This window comes from Antennarius striatus, chromosome 1, assembly GCF_040054535.1.
Source record: "Antennarius striatus isolate MH-2024 chromosome 1, ASM4005453v1, whole genome shotgun sequence".
Lineage (NCBI taxonomy): Eukaryota > Metazoa > Chordata > Actinopteri > Lophiiformes > Antennariidae > Antennarius > Antennarius striatus.
Genome location: NC_090776.1, coordinates 30,029,772 through 30,047,888, shown reverse-complemented (window position 1 = coordinate 30,047,888; position 18,117 = coordinate 30,029,772). Strand labels below are relative to the sequence as shown.

The 18,117-nt window shown below is 41.0% G+C and overlaps 2 protein-coding genes across 2 annotated transcripts; one reads left to right on the top strand and one right to left on the bottom strand.

Moving 5' to 3' along the window:
• Window positions 1-294: 294 nt before the first annotated feature.
• On the top strand, window positions 295-10,018 carry LOC137595598 (interferon regulatory factor 1-like). The gene is made up of 8 exons (XM_068315813.1): window positions 295-542; window positions 651-750; window positions 4,481-4,660; window positions 4,759-4,920; window positions 5,018-5,070; window positions 5,275-5,365; window positions 9,239-9,348; window positions 9,450-10,018. The coding sequence occupies exons 1-7, from the start codon at window positions 453-455 to the stop codon at window positions 9,346-9,348; spliced, it is 786 nt and encodes a 261-aa protein (XP_068171914.1). The 5' UTR covers window positions 295-452; the 3' UTR covers window positions 9,450-10,018.
• Window positions 10,019-11,094: 1,076 nt separating this feature from the next.
• Window positions 11,095-18,069, bottom strand: cdc42se2 (CDC42 small effector 2). Its single transcript, XM_068312121.1, has 5 exons — window positions 18,015-18,069; window positions 15,823-16,046; window positions 15,198-15,299; window positions 15,033-15,111; window positions 11,095-13,229 (listed from the first exon to the last, which is right to left on the bottom strand). The coding sequence occupies exons 2-4, from the start codon at window positions 15,874-15,876 to the stop codon at window positions 15,037-15,039; spliced, it is 231 nt and encodes a 76-aa protein (XP_068168222.1). The 5' UTR covers window positions 15,877-16,046; window positions 18,015-18,069; the 3' UTR covers window positions 11,095-13,229; window positions 15,033-15,036.
• Window positions 18,070-18,117: the final 48 nt, after the last annotated feature.

The following is an 18,117-nucleotide window of genomic DNA, read 5'->3' as shown; positions in this document are numbered from 1 at the left end:
TGTGTGTGTGTGTGTGTGTGTGTGTGTGTGTGTGTGTGTGTGTGTGTGTGTGTGTGTGTGTGTGTGTGTGTGTGTGTGTGTGTGTGTGTGTATGGATAGGAACGCCATATATATTCACGTTTATATGTGAACAACTTTGAGTTAGAACTTTATCCATCTTTCACAATCAATGGTGAATGCTGATCATACTGACATACTGGGGCAAGTTGAGTTGCATGGCAAGCATAAAATATAGTGTTTCTGAAATTAGAGACACTACTCAAGCAGTTTTTTTTTTTTTTTTTTGAGGAGAGACATTATCATCACTGCGAGGTCTTTGATTGGAAGAATGGATCAGAGGAGGAAGGGTTTTCTAGCCTAATCTGAGATTTAATCTGGAAGCATGAGAATGTTCTCTCATCACTGACAGTCCTGCCTAACCGGTCACACCTGCACACTGCTTGGATTGCAGCATGCAGCAGACAGGTCGGATGAGGCTGAGGCAGTGGCTGGAGGAACAGATTCATTCTGGAAGATACCCGGGAGTCAGCTGGTTGGACCAGGTATCATACCATTCATAAACTTGCACACTCACCTTGGTGGGAAAAGTTTTGTATGTACGGTATTGAAGCAAACAATACCCTTCACCTTTTCACTGTTTTATTTTACAGTCTGCACAAATTTTCCAAATCCCGTGGAAACATGCTGCTCGTCATGGATGGAGTATTGACCGAGATGCTACGCTCTTCAGGAGTTGGGCCATGCACACTGGTACGAGCACCACACAGATACAGATGTGTTTCACACTACTTTTTACTTATTTCATCAGACTGAGGCATTTGGCCCTTTTCATGCTGATGCCTTGTGGAGAATAAAAACACATGGGAAAAAATTAAGAAAATTTTAATTCTGAATTCTACTGATAACAGAATGGACAGCAGGGCTCTGAGCAACAGGGCTGTTGCTGAAATCCCCATCACAAAATTAGAAAATGGCTTTTTTGTGTGTGTCAGATTTGCTAATTTACTAATTTACTCAATGATGTTCAATGTGCTCCCAGTTTTTATGAATGAAACAAACCTCCACTGAGACACCCCCGCTTCCCAGTGTACCTAAATGCAATTCTCCCACGATCATTTTATTTCATTTGTCTGACATAAATTAGCAGGTATATGGTCATTATCTATTTACCTGCTAATAGTATTCAAACATAGGAATTTGGTTTGTTTTATGTATTTATTACAATAATTTATTATTTGACAGCAATTTATGTACCGTAATTGCTTTTGTTCGATGATCTCAAATCTCACTCTAAGTCCTAACTGTTCTCATGGAAAGAACTGAATTAAGTCAGAGGTCAAGTACACACACACACACACACGCACGTACACATGCATACGTGCCCACACACACACACACACACACACACACACACACACACACACACACACACACACACACACACACACACACACACACACACACACACACACACACACACACACACACACACACACACTAAGGCACTTGTGACTGATGACATCATGGGAAAGCTCCTGTTGAATGTCGGCTGTGAATAAATGTGGTGATCATGTTACTGTCAAACCGCTGTGGATTAAGTGGGCTACATGTACAGAGACTCCAGTCCTCATGCGATGACCACGGGTTTGATTCTGGCTCCCATCCGTTTGCTGTGTGTCTATCTCTCACTCATCTCCAACTATTGTCACATACCTCTGGCTTTCCTATCCATTAAAGGATATAGAAATAATGTTTAAAGAAAATTTACAAAGATCAGTAGAAATTCATTTAACTGTTGATATATAATCAACTGTGCAGTTTACATTTCACAACTCTTTTCAACAGATGAAAAACAGAAAAGAAAACAGTAATATAAAGTAATGGAGGCTCATAAAATCATTACCAACTGTGGAGGTTGCAGCAGCATGTGAGCTGTAAATGATCCATGATGGATGAGCTTCAGTGATTTTCATCACTGTGGCTGGCGATCATATTTACAGGACTGGCTGAGACCCAAACAAATATGGGAAAAGGTCTTGACTGTCAAGTCTGGGATGGACTTTCTGACAGCTGGTGGCAATTTTAAAAATCCTTTCATGGGGATGAAGGAGCTTTAATTTGATTACATTCATGTTTTCTTTTAAAAACGTAAATCTCAACAGATTCAGCCTTTAAAGACTCACACGATGTAAAGTCCTTTAACAAGCAGTCAACGGACACAGGGTGAACCTTTAAAATGCTTGATGTGTTTTTATACATCTTTGTTTGGAGAGCATAAAAAGTGGAAAAATCAATGAAAAGTAAAATTTCAAATTACTTGTAATTTGAAATTTTACAAAATGAAATTACTTGTATAAAAACACAAAGAATCACACGGCCCCATGCAATGGAGACAATACCAGGTTAAAATATATTGTCTAAAAAAATGTCCTTTGAAAACAACCTGCACATGCATGTGGTGCATGTAGTCACTTTCTAGAACTGAACCAGGGCTTTGAACCGGAATGTTTTAACAATCCGTTCGTTCTGAACAGAAACGGAATTATAACGTTTCCGGTTTTGCGTTCCACCATAAAAACTGACGTTCCTGAACCGGTTAGAACAACAAAAAAAAAACCCAACAACGCAGAGAACGACAGGAGAGGACCGGGACGTGTGGGGATTCCCGGTGTTCCTGCTGGAGAACCTCCACCAGTTCTCCACCAGGGGGCAGCGCGTCCCGGTCCGACCCGGAAGTGGTGTCGGCCTCTTTGGGGAGGAACGTGAATGAATGAATAAATAAATAAACTTTATGACACATAAATAAAGAAACAGACGAACAAATATTTGAGTGCAAAGAATGTTTATCTACGCATCTTTGACGTGGAGCTGTTATACTTCAGAAAATAGGCGGTTTTAACTTCGTTTGTACATGAAGATACGGTCACATGCATGACGTCACAGCGTTTCGGGCCCAAGGACACGCCCCCCCCCGCCCCCCCATAACAAAAAGTTGCGGGAACACCGTCTGAACGACAACGCTGACCCGGTGTTTTCAAAAAGTTGCGTTTCCGTTCCCGGATATCTGCGTTGTCGTGTGGACGGGAGGCGGAAACGCAACAGAAAGTTACGTCATCGTGTGGGCGGGGCCTAAGACGCCTTGCCCGCCTCAGGGACACTCCTGTGGGATCCAGCTCCTTCAGCCCCGGGGGACATCCTCCTTCCTCACACGGGGTCCCTGCGTTTCGCCGATTTCAAAATAAAGCTCATATGGGGGGTGTCCGCCGCTGTTCCTCCTCTCTGGACCAGGGCTTTGGACCGGAACGTTTAACGATCCGTTCGCTCCGAACACAAACGGAATCAGAACGTTTCCGGTTTTGCGTTCCACCATAAACTGACGTTCCTGAACCGGTTAGAACAAAGAATAAAGTTCCTGAACCGGTTAATAACGTTCCTTGTAGATATAAATATGGAGGCTCCGTATTTTCCGCACCATTAGACGCGATTAAAGCCTTAAAATGTCCCAAAAACCAACGCTGCTCCTTCTGACATGAAGCGTCTTCTGTGTTCACTGAGTTCACCAATCTGTAGAAATGTTTCTGTGACGTCAGTCAGAGATCCTCCAGACCGACCACTGTCCACCGAGAGGACGTATGACGTCACTACGTACGCCGGCAGCGATGGACCAATCAGAGGACGTGACGCGAGGCTCCGTCCGGCACACCTCCGGTAGGTACCGGTATGGGGGGGATACCGGGACTGGACCGCAGGTGTGCTGGTAACCACATCTGATTGGCTGAAGACCCCCGACGATGACGTCAGCGATGGATGAGAGACGTGAACACAGGTTTACCAGGACTGGGGGCAGTGCAGAGGAGTTACCCCCCCCAACAGGTGGTGGATTGTGGGTCCTGGACTAACGTGTCTGCTCAGACTTCTGTCCGATGTTTCTCTAAAGCATCATTACCGGACAGACCCCCGGAAACCAGCCGGTCAGCGGGGGAGAAACTACCGACAGATTCAATGCAGACCGGAGACGAGGACTTCAGGGATTTACTACACATTTATCACTAAATAAAGACATAGAAACATTTAAAAAATAATGTCGGTGTGTTTTCTTAAATTTAAACACGTAGTACAACACAGTCCAACCAGTCAGCTGTTTGTTCCGTTAACAACCATGAACCAATAATGTGGGCCGTGTGTAAAAGTAGAGAAATAAACTCCGTTATTTAGACGGAGCCTCTTCAACAAGGAGCTGGATGGTGTTTCTTGTTTGTGCAAATTTATTGTTCTTTTTTAAATATAAAACCATGAGTCAGTTCCGGTTTTGTTAATTAAACCTGAGGACAAAAAAAAAACAAAACTCAAATTGTTTTTCCAATTACAAGTTGAACATTAATAAATAATTATCTTTTAATCAAATGACCACAAATCTGTTTCTGGTTCCACACCACATTCACAAACATGGAGCTGAATGTTGTCCTCCTGTTCCCTTCAGGCCGGTACCGTCCAGACAAAGATAAACCAGATCCCAAGACATGGAAGGCCAATTTCCGCTGTGCCCTGAATTCCCTGCCTGACATCCGTGAGCTGCCGGAGTACAGCAGGAAGAGGGGCACTAATGCCTACAGAGTCTACAGGATGATGCCTACCATCCAAACACGCAGGGGAAGGAGAGGTGAGACACGGCTTTAAAATACCCTGAACTCATCAAAGGTAACAAACCTGACGTGTCCTGAGGAACCTGACGTGACGGGACTGTTTGTCCTCTTTAAGAGCTGCGTTTGCTGAGCAGGGCTCCCGGAAAACAAGAGAGTTTGGCTGAAGCTGCTTACATCCCGCACCCTTGGCAACCAGCTCCAGCTGGAGCGGTCTCAGACACGTCACAGACGAAGGAAACGCCTGCATGCGACACCTGGAGCATCAATCAAACACATGGTGAGACACGTCATCACATGTTGTTGTTGTTGTTGTTTTTTGTCGTGATAAATATTTCTTGAACATGTCAACAATGACAGGTGTTGTTTTTGCGCAGGGATGTGGGAGGCGGTACCAGATGACCAAGAGCAGAATGATGCGGTGTTTAAGGTATCAGACTTTTGCTGACCAAGTGTAATGACTTTACTTTTTCTGATCGAAGCTAGTGATTACTGGCTCCACGACTTATTCCATAGCACCAGGAGAAAAGATTTGGTGTAAACACTTTGAGATCAGCTGCGTGTTCCGTGGATGTACTGGGATGTACTGCAGACGGTGCTTTTGCTGCCTGTATAACTATTTCTTCTCCTGCAGCTGATGGACCACTTCAGTAATGCTGACATCTGGAACCAGCCTGTGGAGCAGAGAGGATGGAGAACACACACATTGTTGGACCAATGGCAGCGTAAGACACTTTATTTACATTAAACAATTCAAGTTCTACGATTCTTGTTCTATTCCTTAATATCATTTAAGTTACATTAATTTGATTACAGTCAAGACAAAGAAAGCATAAAACCAGTGGTGAAGCAAACTAATAAAACAACACAACCCAAGGCGCACCTTGAGATTTTCGTAATGTAAAGTGCAATTAAAATAAATTTATTATTATTATCACTGGCTGCAGGTGATCACGTGACGCTACATCATTAGCCTACCTGTGCTACAGGGGATTTTGCGCACTCAGTAGACGATTTATGCCTTCATGATGGTCTGTCATCTGATTGATTTCTTAATATTTTAAATCATAGTAACTGTGTTGAGAAAAAGAAAGTGGTCGGACGAATATGTGCATCGGGCGGCCGCGGCTCATCCAATGGTTCAAGATCGGCGGTTCGATTCCCGCTCCCGCCGAGTCATTTGTCGTTGTGTCCTTGTGCAAGACGCTTTCCTCTCCTTGCCTCCAGTGGGGCATCGCTGGTGTGTGAATGTGTGGTGGTCGGAGGGGCCGTAGGGGCAGATTGGCAGCCACGCCTCCGTCAGTCTGCCCCAGGGCAGCTCCGTTCCTCCCCCCCCCCCCCCCCCCCCCCCAGGAGAGCAGCCGCAGCTGCGCTCTCATTGGTTCCTGGCAGGACCGCAGGAGCGTGGTCTCACAAAAAAAAGACGCACCAGATTTCCCCCCTGGTCGCACCGGTGCTCCCAAATATATTTAATGTGATAACAATGTGGGCGCATATGCGACCAAAATGGGCGCAATTTCCAGCCCTGCTATGTAACAAATAGGCCTATTTAAAAAAACTGTAACAGTTATTAAATGGTAACAAATACGCTACTCCGCCACGAAGAATCAAAATAACATGTTTTCTCTTTCGAGTAGAGTCTCATGGTGTTCTTTACCCCCTCTCCCGATGCACTGTCCGGGTGAGGTCTCTGAGTTCTGCGCTCCTCATTTTAAGACGACAACGGATATTTTAAAAACGCAACTTTTTTGTTGCGTTTACGCCTTCCGTCCACACGACAACGCAGATATCCGGAACGAAAACGCAACTTTTTAAAAACGCTGGCCGAGGTGGACTTTTTTTTTTTAAACGGTGGGTCTGCGTTGTCGTGTGGACGGAGTATCCGCGACTTTTTAAAAACACTGACGTCTTGCCTGCGACGAAAACCGCGGTGACGTCATATTTAATGGCCCGTGTGTTGTGACAACAAAACACAGAGGATTCCTATTGGATAAAATTTGACTCAATACTGCCACCACATGGTTTGGCATGCTTATAGCAGTCTTCTAAAACCCTCTGCTGCGTTTCCGGGTAGACGGAGATTTTTTTTAAAACACGCTGTCGTGTGGACGGGAATCGTTTTCGATGCGTTTTTAAAAAGTTCCGTTTTTAAATTTCGGCATATTATTGTTGTTGCTATCACAACAAGCTAGCACGTAGCTAGGAGAAAGCCAAGTGCATTTTGTTTTGTTTTTTTTTTTTTTAATTTAAAATTTTCCCAAAACGTTTTTTAATTGAAAATTAAAAATTATTTCCGTGAATGAATTTAAATATTGAAACTGTTAATCCTCGATTAAAAAGTGTTTAAATTATTTATTTAATTATTTATGTAATTCAAGGTTCTCAGCTGCCATTACACTCGCGCACCCCCTAGCGGCAGCTCGAGCACCACAGGGGTGCGCGAACCACACCACACCCTGGTCTATAGGATATTAACTAATTGTTTTAGCTGCCAATTTAAAGTCCTTCAGTTTCCGTGTTTTGAGCCCCATCCAGCTCCTTGTTGAAGAGGCTCCGTCTAAATAACGGAGTTTATTTCTCTACTTTTACACACGGCCCACATTATTGGTTCATGGTTGTTAACGGAACAAACAGCTGACTGGTTGGACTGTGTTGTACTACGTGTTTAAATTTAAGAAAACACACCGACATTATTTTTTAAATGTTTCTATGTCTTTATTTAGTGATAAATGTGTAGTAAATCCCTGAAGTCCTCGTCTCCGGTCTGCATTGAATCTGTCGGTAGTTTCTCCCCCGCTGACCGGCTGGTTTCCGGGGGTCTGTCCGGTAATGATGCTTTAGAGAAACATCGGACAGAAGTCTGAGCAGACACGTTAGTCCAGGACCCACAATCCACCACCTGTTGGGGGGTGTAACTCCTCTGCACTGCCCCCAGTCCTGGTAAACCTGTGTTCACGTCTCTCATCCATCGCTGACGTCATCGTCGGGGGTCTTCAGCCAATCAGATGTGGTTACCAGCATACCTGCGGTCCAGTCCCGGTATCCCCCCCATACCGGTACCTACCGGAGGTGTGCCGGACGGAGCCTCGCGTCACGTCCTCTGATTGGTCCATCGCTGCCGGCGTACGTAGTGACGTCATACGTCCTCTCGGTGGACAGTGGTCGGTCTGGAGGATCTCTGACTGACGTCACAGAAACATTTCTACAGATTGGTGAACTCAGTGAACACAGAAGACGCTTCATGTCAGAAGGAGCAGCGTTGGTTTTTGGGACATTTTAAGGCTTTAATCGCGTCTAATGGTGCGGAAAATACGGAGCCTCCATATTTATATCTACAAGGAACGTTATTAACCGGTTCAGGAACTTTATTCTTTGTTCTAACCGGTTCAGGAACGTCAGTTTATGGTGGAACGCAAAACCGGAAACGTTATGATTCCGTTTGTGTTCGGAGCGAACGGATCGTTAAACGTTCCGGTCCAAAGCCCTGGTCCAGAGAGGAGGAACAGCGGCGGACACCCCCCCATATGAGCTTTATTTTGAAATCGGCGAAACGCAGGGACCCCGTGTGAGGAAGGAGGATGTCCCCCGGGGCTGAAGGAGCTGGATCCCACAGGAGTGTCCCTGAGGCGGGAAAGGCGTCTTAGGCCCCGCCCACACGATGACGTAACTTTCTGTTGCGTTTCCGCCTCCCGTCCACACGACAACGCAGATATCCGGGAACGGAAACGCAACTTTTTGAAAACACCGGGTCAGCTCCACGTCAAAGATGCGTAGATAAACATTCTTGCCCTCAAATATTTGTTCGTCTGTTTCTTTATTTATGTGTCATAAAGTTTATTTATTTATTTATTCATTCATTCACGTTCCTCGCCAAAGAGGCCGACACCACTTCCGGGTCGGACCGGGACGCGCTGCCCCCTGGTGGAGAACTGTGGTGGAGGTTCTCCAGCAGGAACACCGGGAATCCCCACACTGTGAGCTGCTGATGTGCATTTTAGTTGCTGTCTTATTTATAACACTGTTGTTATGAGCAAACGTGTCAGTTATATTGACATGCAAAAGTCTCACAGCGTACTTCCAAGTATTTAATATTAAATTGAATGTAGACCACACTCTTGATTCATTTTTATCAGTAAGATGATCTTCACCACTGATGGAATATGTTCTGGAAGTTGCATGTAAGACAGAAAAGCATAGGAATTTGTGAATGCACAAAACACTTTCTCATTTTGTAGTGCTGTGATGTCAGGAGGTGCTATAAAAATAAACAGTACAAGCTCTTGATTTCTTCTTCAGTGTGAAGACATTTTATTGGTTACTAGCATGAACTGAACATGTTAACATGTCTAACAAAGTGCAGCCTTGAAGGTGAGTTTGGGGCCCCGTAGGATACAACCACAGATAAAAGTTATTTATTATCTCTGAATGGCCTAAAGAAAATGAAGCTGTGCTTCTAAATCCCCTGTGTTCATGTAGTAGAATCACTGACCTTTTCAAGCACCTAGTTTTATGTTGATGTGTGCAGTCTGATGCTAGAATGATCAGCTCTAATATTAACATTATATAAACAAGTTTTGTGTTTCCGTGTTTGTTTTCAGCTGCTGGTGATGGTAACTCCTACATAGACAACTACAACGATCTGTTTGGTCCAAACTGCATCAAGGAGCTCAGCGATTGGTCCAACACACCGCAAACACTGATGCCTTAGGTGGGCAGCAATAGATCACCTCCCTGTCTTTGTGTTTACTTTATCTTTGGCTTGTCTTTAGCAATTCCTTTACTGCTGCATCTCCGCTGATCTGACTGCAGAAAAAAAAGAGAGGCCAGAGAATATTACTCAGTCAAGTGGTCGTCCTCTCTGCTGAGCGTGCTGAGAGGGAGATCCTGTTCCAAGCTGTTTTATCTTTGTCATCATCAACTGGGTTCGCTGTGATTCAATGCCTCAAACTCATTGAAATGACATCAAGCTCACGCTGACTTTCACTGTAAACAGATTTTGTTTCGCTTCAGTGCATCTCACTGTCTGCCTCATTTCCTTGTGTTTTAGGCAACACTTAGTAAACTAAGTGCTGGAGATGAAGCTCTTTAACAAATGGAGGTTTGATTTGCGAGTGGAGTTCCAAGCTTCCTGCATGACATCATATACAGTAAATGGACAAACCTGTTTAGATCCAAGCTCTTTGTTCATATACAGTTTTTCTTTTTCTTTGTTTTTTGGGCTCATGGGAAGATAAATATTAATTCCAATTTTCGAGATGTAATGTCCACACATATGGATGCCAAGAGGTTGAAGTAATAATGCACACATGCATAGTTGTCTAAAGGTTCGATATGCCTTCAGTTTTAAACAGTTCAGTGATTACTCTCACAGATGTTTGCACCAAATAAATGTTGAGGTTTTTTTAAAAAAAAATTAAGGTTGTGTATTTTTTTAAAAACATTTTCTATATTTACAAATATAAATCCAACTAAATCTAACACTAAATGTCAGGATGCTTTGTGTTTGTTTTTAGCATTACTTACTTTAATGCCCAATTAATAATTAAAGTACTGGACAGGTATGTACTGACCATACAAACTGCTTAAACTGAAGTTCATTGTGTGCATCACTTCATTAAGATCTAGAACCCTTTTCCCAGCCATTATTATACGGTTGTTGATCCTCTGCTGAATTTAGGGTTAGGGTTAGCCACAGTATAAATCACATGTCCAGGTGTGTTAACAATGTCATTTGACGTGTAACATTTAAAATTTTAAAAATTGCTTTAAAAAGCTGCAGCTCCACATAGAATGTAATCATAAGTCGTTTGTGCTCTATACCTTAAAACCTTTTTGTCATTCTAGAAACTGACTCGTCACAGGAAGGCACTTATTCGAGCCTCCGTTTCATGCATCTCACAAAGTCCTTACAGCGCTTCAGTTTTCAACATCAATCTTGAGAGTTACGCAAATGTGCCAGTTTCAACAACCTGAAATTACACGACTGAGTAACACTACACCTAGCATAAGAATTGAACCTACAATAAAGGCCGTGAACAGTATGCTTGTGTGTCTGAGTGGCTGGAATGGACAAAAACAACAACAACCTAAAACACTGTAAGTACAAGAAATCAGACTGGTTTTGCAAATCTGCAAAAGCCCAAAGTAGAAATAAAAGGGCCTCCACTTTTTCATGATGAAAATGCTTAAGTATTGTTACCTCAGTAATAATCACTTATAGTCTACTTATACTACTATTAATTCAAACAAAGGGCTTGTTTCCCAGTGGAATGAGTAGCAGAAGAATGCAGTATTAAATGTTTTGAAAGCAACAGAGCTTTTGATTAAGGGATCTGTGCCCTTATTTTTTTACATCTATAAATGTGTTTTTTTCCCCAGAATGAACAAAATAACCGCCCCTTCTCGTTCTGCATTTTGGTTCTGAAGCAAAAACATTCGACACATGGTCAAAAATCAACAATGGACATTTATTTCTTAGATTCTGAAAAAATGCAGAAATAAAAAAACAGACCTATTTCCCTTAAAGAGGAAACATATCAGAAAGTTCCTGGTAAACTGAAAACAAACATCAACTCTTCCTTCCCAGTAATGAGACTGAAAAGTAACCAAGAACATGCATGACCCTCAATACTTACAATATAACCCAGGAATCCGACAACCTTATGTTATATATTTACAATACCATCATAAAATAGGTCCTTTGAGGGGAATCCCCCAAGGAAACAATGTAGTCACATTCAGCCAACCCACTAGCACATCCTGCTGGTTAAATCATGTATACAGCGCTTCAGATGTGTGACCAGAGCTGGCAAAACAAGTCTGAACGTGAATCTCTTTTCACACAACAGTTACAGAAACACTGCAAGAAGAATAGATGATCTCTATGACAATACTTAAACCTGATGAATAAGCAGTTTTAAGGCTGTAAATGATATTACTAATGTGTCTCAATCTCCATTAGGGGTTCTATGTTGTTTGGTATACAGAATATTTCATTCTTGTATCATAAATAGTATTTAATAATACATTTAACATCAATCTACACAGAATTTTGCTTGACTTTACAATCACAGATGGAAAACAATGTATTGACAGATCCAGGCCTGCTGGTTTACTCTACACCTTTGACCTTGTGATCTACAATCTGTTAGTCATGATGATCAATGCATTCATAAATGATGAACATCAGGGACCGGACCATGGTTTTTATTTTTTATACTGCAGCATCTCTCTGGCACTGTCTGCAAAAGTATTTTTAAAACAGCCTGGACCATATTTGGAATACATATTTAAAAACAAAACAAAACCGACAACCAGCTAATAAAACGAGAAAATAATTTTTTGAACATTAAAGCAATTTATAATCACTGATCAAGCGATCAGAGCTGCACTTGCTTACTTTTCCTTATAAGAGAAATCAACCTATGCACAAACAGATTGTAACATCTCCAGTGAGCCATGTTGGGGTTTAATGCATGATTTTGCCAAAATATTGTCAACATCATATGGAAACAACTGAATGCCTGACACAGGTTCATATCTATTTTAACATAAAAAACTTGATTCAAATTACTGAGACCGATGGACACTCAACACCCCTTAAAGTGGGTGCAGATCAGCCAAAGAACAGGCTGGCAAAGAAATTAAAAAACCTAAATGAAAGATGAGACAAGACTGAGCAACACAGAATATCCCGAAAAAACATAAGTTTCAGCTAATGAACATAACAAGTGCCCATTTGGAGAAAACTACTAATTTTGTCAAAAGATCCAAATTCACAGCGATATTTGCATTGGTGTTTGATTACTTTACAGTTTAATTTTTGGTCTGCGATTTATACAACACCCCCAAAACAGAAGGGGGAAAAAAAAAAGCTCCATATTTTTAGCATGACGCTTATAAACAAAAAATTAACGTGACTTCAGAAGGCAGATTATAAAACTCATAGTTTATTAAAATTCTATATTTTCAATCTAGTGAAGTATAACAAAAACCCAGCTGAAATCAATGTCAAATTCCTAAGCAAGTGTGAGTGTACAATATATGTTCCAGTGTACTCTACTCATTTCAAGTTTTTTACATGATAGCAATCTCCAATCCTGAAAGTAAACTCAGATGATCATGAGTATGTCTCAAAATAAATCGCTTTTTGCGTGGCTACCCCAATCTGTCCTTTGATAAACCTCTGCAAACAAAGAAGGAAATTGAACGTTCCAAATCTCCAGCATGGCCCAGCCACTGTGAGGTCCATTAACAGATCAGAGAATAAATACAGGCATACAAATGGGCTACAACAGCAAATATATTTGAAACTATATTCCACATGCATACACACAAGCATACGTCTGAGACTTCTAAACCCTCTTATCTACTCTGAACAGTTACTCTTTACAGTGCAACAGTATGGCAGCAAATGAGTAGCAGTGCTTTCATTTTTTTTTTTTAAAAAAAGGAATGAAAATTAAAAATATATGTACATTAAGGAAAAGCAGTAGTTTCATCTTTTGGTCCTGCATCCTTTACAGATAGAACTGGTTTTTGAAAATGCTTCCATGTATCAACAACAGTAGTTTCCACGTGCCTGAAGCGCTGCAAGAGGAAGAAAGTGGAAGAAATGTTAAAGGTCAAAATTTTACTGGTAATGTGTAACAAGTGCGCATCACATTTTGTGAACGCTTTGAATAAATACAACATTTTTAATAACTTTGCTGACTCTAGGTTCTTTTTTATTTATAGACATATTCTGATAAAAAAAAGTATCCATCCATCTACTACTACGATAAATCTTTATTTTTCTATATACAGATCTATATCTATAAATCTATTTATCTAGACTAATGGACAAACAAGCAGACAGGTAGACAGATAAAATGGTGTGAATCTATTTCTGGATCTGAGGAATACCCAAAGTGACCATAGCAACATGGAATTTAAAAAGATGACAAGGAATAACTGGCTGCCTGACGCTGAAAGCAAAACTGCCCACATTAGACCAGTGTTGTAAATAAGTACACCTAATAATTATAACAATTATTTTGACAGCTGAGTCACTAGAACATGGAACACTGAAATTATTCTTATCACAAAAAAGCTAATGAAGGGGAACAAGGATATTCATTCTTTAATTGAAGAGTGGAATCCCCGAGGAAAAAACATGATCACATACAACACAAAGAAAATATGTGCTGTGTGGCATTTCGCCACTTCATCTTCAAAGCCACACAACACAAGCTTCCTGTTATGTGTAAGCATGGATATGAATGTTAATAAGCAGGTTTTCGACTTTTAGTCACGTTTTCTGCCTCAATAATGATAAAATCACAAACACTAAAGCCTATTTTTTTTCAACAATATACTTTTTAGAAGGATGCTGAGTGTTGAACTGCCAGGCAGGAGGCCTAGAGGAAGACCAAAGAGGAGGTTTATGGATGTAGTGAAAGAGGACATGAAGGTAGTTGGTGTGAGAGAAGAGGATGAGAAGACAGGGTTAGATGGAGGACACTGATTGGCTGTGGAGACCCCTGAAGGGAAAAGCCCAGAGGAGAAGAAGACTTTTGCATGTCTAACCTACAGTTTTACATTTAATCTGTAGGTAATCAAATTTTCTTATCTTATGCCAATCACAAAGTGGCATTAATCACCTTAGCTAAATCCTACGAGCTAGTCTGGAGACAAAAAGAGAGAAGCCGTTGAATTTTCTGGGGAAATCAATTCCACAGAATAAATCTGAGCTAAATATCTTGGTGTTATCTAAGAATTCCAGCTTAGCATTGTAATCATTTACCACCTTTAAAACTGATATTTATAAATAAACAAGAAGTTAAAAAATATCCATGCTTTTATTTCAATTCTGCAACATTACTGCAATGCAACATTTACTAGTACTCCTAATGAAACACACGAAGAAAAAAAAATCATACAGATTTTAACTTCTTTAAAACTCTTCAGCTCGGTTAATAAACCAGAATACAGAGAAGAGCTCGTCAGTCCAGATTTAGATGCTCTATTTTAGTGCTGTTACATTTACGTCAAAGGTGCTCCTCCTTGTTAATGAAACTCTTCATGGTGTTGAGTAAAGCTTCAAAGCAAAAAAAATGATTTACTGGAGGTTCAGATATGACAGAAAGAACAAAAAGGAAAGCCGCTTCTGTTAATTATAACACAAGGCTATGGATCACCCTCTGTAGATTTATGTGCTAAGATGCATTTAAGATGAATGTAATTTATTGGAGGTATTTTGACCTACATATCTTCTGTGAAAGGTAGTAAAAAAGTAAGTTATTAATGTTGAGAATATTTTATTATTAATAATAATAATGTTACTACTCAACCAGGATTACATACATCTATAATAGGGAACATTCAGTAGCCGAACATGAAAAACTATCTCACCTTGCTACAACTGGGAACCTTCAGACCCTCCATGTGCGTAGCCCCCTTTAGATTTCATCTGGGACTGAACAAGGTCCACCTACAAACAAACATGTGATTAATAGATAACTTGTCTTTGCTACACTGTGTTGTTTGATTTTTCAGTCTAGAAGATCTAAAACATACCGATGCCAATCCCAGGCCCATATCCCCTGAGCCTACATGTGTGGTGTGAACAAAGTTTGTTGGTTCCCCGATCATGGAGCGATCGATCCGCCGTCGTCGTTTCTAAAATTCAATGAAATGTGCACCTTAAATGTAACTTCCATTTTGAAACCTCAAGATCATTAATATGATGATGTTATGTTAGGGTTAACGTCAGTAATCACTGAGGAGAACGGTGAGATGTAAACATTAGTGGCAAAAGAGCCTACACATTCCTCTCCTGTACACCTCCTGAAACCTGTGCTATGCAGCGAAAACTAAGACAGGGGCCAACACTGATGGTTTCTTACAGGCTGGCTGACATCAGGAAAAAGTACAACTGGATGCTGACTGCTGCAAATAGGAACCCTATTAAAGCTGACTGAGTGTCTTGTTAGGCAGTAAGATGTGGTTAGCCGGAGAACAATGCCACTTACTCATTTAACATATGTTAAAGAGGATGTGATCTCTATTTTGTCAGAAAGAGGGAACCATTAAGTCTTAAAGGAAACTTTATTAAAAAGAACAGCAAATTGTGGCTACTTGTCTTCCACTTCACACACGACAGTGGAGTCAGTCAATCAATCAGAGTTCATCTCATACTTACAGGCTGTGGCTGTTCAGCAATGCAACAGCTGAAACAAACCCAGAACTCAGTCATTCTGAGGATGATGAAGAAGCCACAGCAGTTTCCTCTCTCCGTTTGCCTTCCTGTTCAGTGTTACCAGAGCCTCAAACACACGCCGGAAACTGATGACAGGAACCAATCACGTTTATCCTGGGTCACACTTTGGCACGAGAACCGTCTTTCCAACACAGGGCAGCTCACTCCTGTCAACATGGGAAATTTGTGTTGTCGTTAATGTCAAGGTCATCCTTCATGTCTACTCTTTGCTTTTCATGTAACTCATTCACATATTTGGAGAAGCTGTATGGTAATTGGTATCTTAAAGTTATTGGTATCACAAGGATGATGTAGGAGCCAAATGATGCTTTGGGTGTCCTGGCGATAATTGGTCAGCAGGTATAAATAGAAACCAATTGGTGGCTGGGTGGGGTTTCTCCACCTGGAAGCATAAATAGTTTTTGACCGTTGATTGCGCATTGACCGCAAATATTGAAATGTTTTGATATCAACTATTGGACAAGTTAAATGGAAAATAAACAGAACATTCATGCAAAAGCTTGGCGTGTCGGATCTTGATTGAGGACGCGCGTCAATGCGTCAACTACTCAGAGCGGTGGGAAACCTCAGTGGCTTCAAGCGTGGCTTAGCCTCGACAGATGATAACCCAGTTTTATGCCTGAGGCACAAATTTATTCACTAAAGCAAAACTGTCCTATAGTAGGAAACAAAACTAATGAGGTTAAACCCATAGGCCAAATCATTTACTTGTATACAGCATAAAATACTCTTCTCTATTTTTATACATACATTTGTTGCAATAACAGAATCGTCTGTATAATTACATACTGAATTTTTGATACAAAATGTTGTACTGTGTTAAAAAATGAATTCTGAAGACATGTTGTGGATACATGTAAACAACTGTACATTGTGAAATACAGTGTGCGTCTTACGTTGAATTGTGGACATGGAAGAAATGTTATCAACCATGTGTTCCATTGTAGTATTCTGAGCAGTAACCCACAATAAAACACAAGCTGTCCAAGTAATCACCATGCTTCAGCTTTCCTTTAATGAGTCATCTCTCATGGTAAATAAAGCACTGATCATCAAATGCTTCAATGTTCATCACAGTTACGAACACCGCTGAAGCATATCCACTTTAATGAGTATTTCCCTGGACCTGAAATAATCTTGTGGCCTATTTAATATCCAATGGACAAGCAAATGTATTTATATAGATCTGGGACATCACCTGACTGCAGAACATGGCTATACTGTATAATCTGATTAGCAAGTGTGATTTTCTGGCCAGTGACATATCTTTAACCATAGGTAAGAAAAGACTGCTTGCATGCAAAGTTTTCAAAATCAATTTATTTGCAATATAGAAGCGTTCTTCTGCAAAAGACACACCAAGAACATAAAAGACTGTTTGACAGCCAAGTGGGAATACATTTTGATGCTGTCCCAAAATTCAGGATTTAGTTTAATTATGTAATTGACTTATTACGGGTCATTAATTGCAACAAGCATTTTAAGAAATAATGTGCTACTGAATGAAGATTTTGCTGAGTGCTTTATTTGAAAAAAATGAAAAAACGGCACTAGGGATTTACCTCTACAGCCATTACATTCAATGATCAGGCTTGATCTTAATAACAGCTCAATAACAGGATTAGTCACTCTGCTTTGGGGGTCAGGTCACACCTAAGTAACCGGTATTTACAAACAAATGGACCTTATGTAACCACTTCGCGCCGCTGCGGCAAAGACTGTTACCGTCACTAAGTGCGTCAGAATAAATAAATAAATAAATAAAAAAAGACAAACAGAAAAAAAAAAATCGGCATTCTTGCAAATTGCACATCTATTGAACTGCTTTGGTTTAGCAAAGTCGGTGCTTGCAGCGAACAAGCGCTGGCTTTTCCAGCCGCTAGCTGAGTTAGCTGACGAGCTAACATTCACAAGCCCGCTAACAGGACCTGGATCCTGTTCTCTACCGACTGACAGCTAGCTAGCCTCGCTAGCGGAACCCGTTTTCGAAAGTGTGACATGATGCGTTCAATAAAAAACGACATGTACCGTACATATGCGTGCTCACGCAACTATTTCGCGGCTACATGGTAACGTATTTTCAAGAGGTATTCTGATTATAAGACAAAACTTACCGGATAGCTGCCGGTTTTCCGTACCACACACGTACGATCGCTGGACGCTAGAAGAATGTTAAAAAAAAAAAAAAAAAAGCCAACCAGGAACTAAGATCGGTGA

What these genes read in the sequence shown, in the direction of transcription:
- LOC137595598 (XM_068315813.1), top strand. Translation starts at nt 453, where the DNA reads ATGCAGCAGACAGGTCGGATGAGGCTGAGGCAGTGGCTGGAGGAACAG. An exon ending in GAGTTGGGCCATGCACACTG is followed by an intron (nt 751 to 4,480) that starts GTACGAGCACCA and finishes TGTTCCCTTCAG; the next exon opens with GCCGGTACCGTCCAGACAAA. An exon ending in AACACGCAGGGGAAGGAGAG is followed by an intron (nt 4,661 to 4,758) that starts GTGAGACACGGC and finishes GTCCTCTTTAAG; the next exon opens with AGCTGCGTTTGCTGAGCAGG.
- cdc42se2 (XM_068312121.1), bottom strand. Translation starts at nt 15,876, where the DNA reads ATGACTGAGTTCTGGGTTTGTTTCAGCTGTTGCATTGCTGAACAGCCA. An exon ending in TTGCTGAACAGCCACAGCCT is followed by an intron (nt 15,300 to 15,822) that starts GTAAGTATGAGA and finishes ATTGAATTTTAG; the next exon opens with AAACGACGACGGCGGATCGA. An exon ending in TGGGCCTGGGATTGGCATCG is followed by an intron (nt 15,112 to 15,197) that starts GTATGTTTTAGA and finishes GTTTGTTTGTAG; the next exon opens with GTGGACCTTGTTCAGTCCCA.